Source organism: Gavialis gangeticus, unplaced genomic scaffold, assembly GCF_001723915.1.
Source record: "Gavialis gangeticus isolate Ggan-Ray unplaced genomic scaffold, GavGan_comp1, whole genome shotgun sequence".
NCBI lineage: Eukaryota > Metazoa > Chordata > Crocodylia > Gavialidae > Gavialis > Gavialis gangeticus.
The window spans coordinates 213368882-213372636 of record NW_017729032.1 but is presented as its reverse complement, the minus strand read 5'-3'; the positions used below and the strand labels follow the sequence as shown (position 1 = coordinate 213372636).

The 3755-nt window shown below is 39.9% G+C and overlaps 1 protein-coding gene across 2 annotated transcripts in view; it reads right to left on the bottom strand.

The window, feature by feature from the left end:
* The window catches only part of DSCR3 (DSCR3 arrestin fold containing), a 51636-nt gene that overhangs the window by 15256 nt on the left and 32625 nt on the right, over positions 1–3755 (bottom strand). For both annotated transcript variants that reach the window (XM_019524056.1, XM_019524055.1), the window contains exon 4: positions 2235–2315. In XM_019524056.1, coding sequence (XP_019379601.1) covers positions 2235–2315 — 81 coding nt within the window. The remainder of the gene's footprint in view (positions 1–2234; positions 2316–3755) is intronic.

The window sequence follows — 3755 nt, the reverse complement described above, 5'->3', positions numbered from 1 at the left end:
ATTCCTCTCATTTTACCAGAGGCCCTTACAGCTTGTGGCCCCAAAAGCCATGTACTGGAAGTGATCTATAAGGTGCTACATTTGGTGCACCCTCATTGATTTTGCCAGGTGAGATTATGGCCTTCTAACAGCACAGTTTAGCATAACGAACTCTACCACGTTGGCTTTTGCAGTCACTGCTGCAAGATCCCAATCCTGGCCCCAGAGCAGCTCCCTACCCAGCCCCCCACCCTGCCAGTGCTGCTGGGGTCAGTCTCCATAGAAACCTTCGCCCGGCACTGTCAGTGCCATTACTGGGGTCTCCATGGAAACTGGTCACAGCAACACAGGCAGGGGCTGCTGGGAAATGGCTGCTAAGCAATACTAACAATTAGCAGGTCCATCCAGGGTATCACGCAGATGCAGCTATACTGCTTCCATTGGACAGGCTTGAGAGAACTGGCGTCAAGCATAGTAAAATTTACCAGGTAGACATGCTAAAATGAGTTTCAAGTGACCAAAAGGTCCCTGCAGTTTTCCTGAAATGGCAGCCTTGCACTTTCCTGGGAGAGGACAGTTTAAAGCAGTCATATTATGATTCAGCATCTGCAGCCCCTTTACCCTTCTTCCGCAAAAGAGATGTCTTGTCACTGTTCACCTTGATTCATATTTCAGATTACACTGCAAATCATAAACATCAGGACTGCTGATACCTGTCATTCAGCGCTGAGGGTCCCAGCTGTGCGCAGCTGGGATGAGTTGCAGTGCTACAATGACATTAAAAGACCTAACTTGAACTTTGCAATTAGTTTTAATAATCCCCACTACTTAAGCCTAATAGGAGTTTCTCATAATTCCAAAATGGGTAAGTGCTAGCTAAAAAAGCATTTTTACTTATGGAGAAATATAGTCCAACAAATTCTGCCACAAGAAATAAGGTTGAGGGAAACAGCACAATGTGCATCAGTAAATCCGAGAATTATATGGACAATAAAACCTCATTAATTTACTCTGACTGGGATACTCATGGTAATCTATTGAATCATGAACTAGTGAGTGCTGAACTGGGAACTGGCTATAAAGCAAGGATACCATACAACTCATAATTTGTTCATTATTTTGACAACTGTGGCTTATTTATAATGCTCCATAATATACCGGTAAGTGTAGTGTAATATATTTTGTAAAATAACAAAAGCTTAGAAATACGAGACGGGCAATTTCTTGCGCTCATTAATGAAGTTCTACTATATTTATTTTCACTATTATCACAACAGGAATGAAAAGTATTTAAGTGTATTAATGTCTTACTAACATCCTGTTAAAGAACTCACTGTGGGAGCTAAGTATGTTTTAGCACCTTTTGGAGAAGGAAATTTATTTTTGTTAATTTTGCACAGCTTGATTCAATTACAGATGCTCTGGACATCTCTACATTTCAGTGATAACAATGATACTCTATTTGATGAAAGTTCACAGGATGAAACCAAAGGCAGCTCCTGCTCCAGGTTACGTAATGAATTCCAACCAGAAGCAGCAGGCATGCATGCACAGCTAATTGCAGGATTGTGCATTGTTACAACAGGCATTTTTGGAGTGACTTGCCATCTGTAAACACCTGGCTGAAAACAAAGCTTATTTGAGACATTGGTCTTGTGGTCTGTGTGTATTTGCTCACTTGTTTCTAAGCTGATGCACTCCTACCTCAACACTTAGACCTAGGGACTTGAGTCTCTAATTAGGCATCTAAAGTAAAAGAAAGGGTAAGTGATCTTTTTAAAATGGTGAGCACCCAAAGCTCTCAGTACTTGCAATCAGAGCTCTGGAGCCTTGACACTTCCAAGGAAAAGAAATCAGATCACCACTTTAATAGTCAGATACTGACTAGATCAGCACATAGCTAGGAAATGAAGTGAACAAGCAGTAGAATGAGTCTAAGAATTGGATGGGAAAGTGGGAGGAGCTCACAACATAGTGAGTTCAGCATTTAAACCATGTCTGTACCACGTAAAAAGGCACCTTTAAATAAAATTAAAGCACAGAGGTTGCATAAATATACCTCAAAGTGACTGCAAACTCTAATAGCTTTAACTTGGGAACAAAGATGAGTTTGAGGCTGACTACACTCCTAACTCTTGTGTTATGCTTTGTTCATAAAGTGGCACAAAACATAAAAGTTTTAATACTGCACGACAGGACTGGTGCCAAGTAGCACTACACAGGGCAAAACTGCCAAGGTGAAAATGCCAACTTACCTGTGAATGGATAATGAATTCACAAGTCTTAGTTAGGTCCTTAGCCAACAGAGAACGTCGCATGTCACATCGAAGAGTATACTGTGTGGAGGAAATAAATAAATAAAAGGTGAGTGGGGGGGAAGAGCACAAAAAACTTTAACTTTAGCCTTTCCCCCTCTATCTCTAGTATGAGTACAGAGACAAATAAGCACAGAGTGCCCTTACTATTAATATTAAGGTTCAATTTGTAAGCAGTTTATAAAAGTATAGCAGGCAATTTATGTTTTGATTAATAAATACTCTTACAGCAGTCACTAACCATTGATTAGAATCCAACTCATGTCTGTAATAAGCTTTACATTGATTAATCATTTGACAATTTTCACACGCTCAGTCTGATTATCAATTATAACTAATGAACATCCGCATTGCTATTAACACTCAGAGGCATTCGTAAAAAAATTATACCTCATTACACTAAATGGTGAACACATGTGTAGAAAGATATGGCCCCTGCCCAGAAAAGCTTACAATCTAATCATGTTTCTTTACTAATGAACAATAAGTGGAATAGTTGCAGCTATTCCTGGCTGAAAAATAGCCTTTATGTTTTTTAGTCCAATCATTACTAGCAGAATTCTTGCCAAGACTTCTGTACTATAGTAATGAAGAAACTGCACAAGAGACTGTAATACTAATTCCATCAAGATAGCACTCCTCTGATTTCTACAGGAATACTGTATGCTCCAGTCAGCCTACACCTGCACAAGGCGCTCTCAACCTTTGAATAAAAGGTTACCAACCTGCAAAGTCAAAAACCTTTACAGTAAATGCAAAAGTGTTCTGAATGGTGACAATAAGTCTATAAAATGGGTGTTCTTTGAAACAAAGAGCACCTGAACTCAAAGGGATAAGTGTGAGACAAGCTTTGGGGCTTGCTTCTTCCCTAGACCTAAATAAAGGCACTGCGCCCAAGAGGTTGTCTAAACTTCTCTCACAACTATATAAACAGTTGGTCCAATAAAAGATATCACTAAAACAAACAAACAAAACTTATGTCTCGCATATCAACTGGACCATCATAGTACAACCACACACTAACTATAGAACTTGAGGGATAAGAGAGTGCAGGAAGTGGGAGTATAAGGACTTTTTTACTATCATCTGCAATAAAGTTCAATGATTCCCAACTCCCAGATTGCCCCAGGGTGCCATACCCATCCACTAAAAAATAAAAAATAAGAAAAATACTAATCTACAATATTTTTATATTCCTCTATTACCACATATCTGAGCCCCTTGCCCTATCTAATATATTTACCCTCACATCACCTCAGGGAAAGGTCTGTTATCCTTAAATTTTCAGAGAGGGAGTAGAAGTGTGGGAGAGACTGTGCGCTGAAGTCATACTCCAGAACTGAATTTTGCTGTTGACTTCCAGGCTAGTAGCAGTCAGGCAACATTTTATTTCCAGGAGGATGGAGTTGGGGGGGGGGGAGGGTAGGAGGAGACTAAGGGAAGGGAAGCAAGAAATAAATA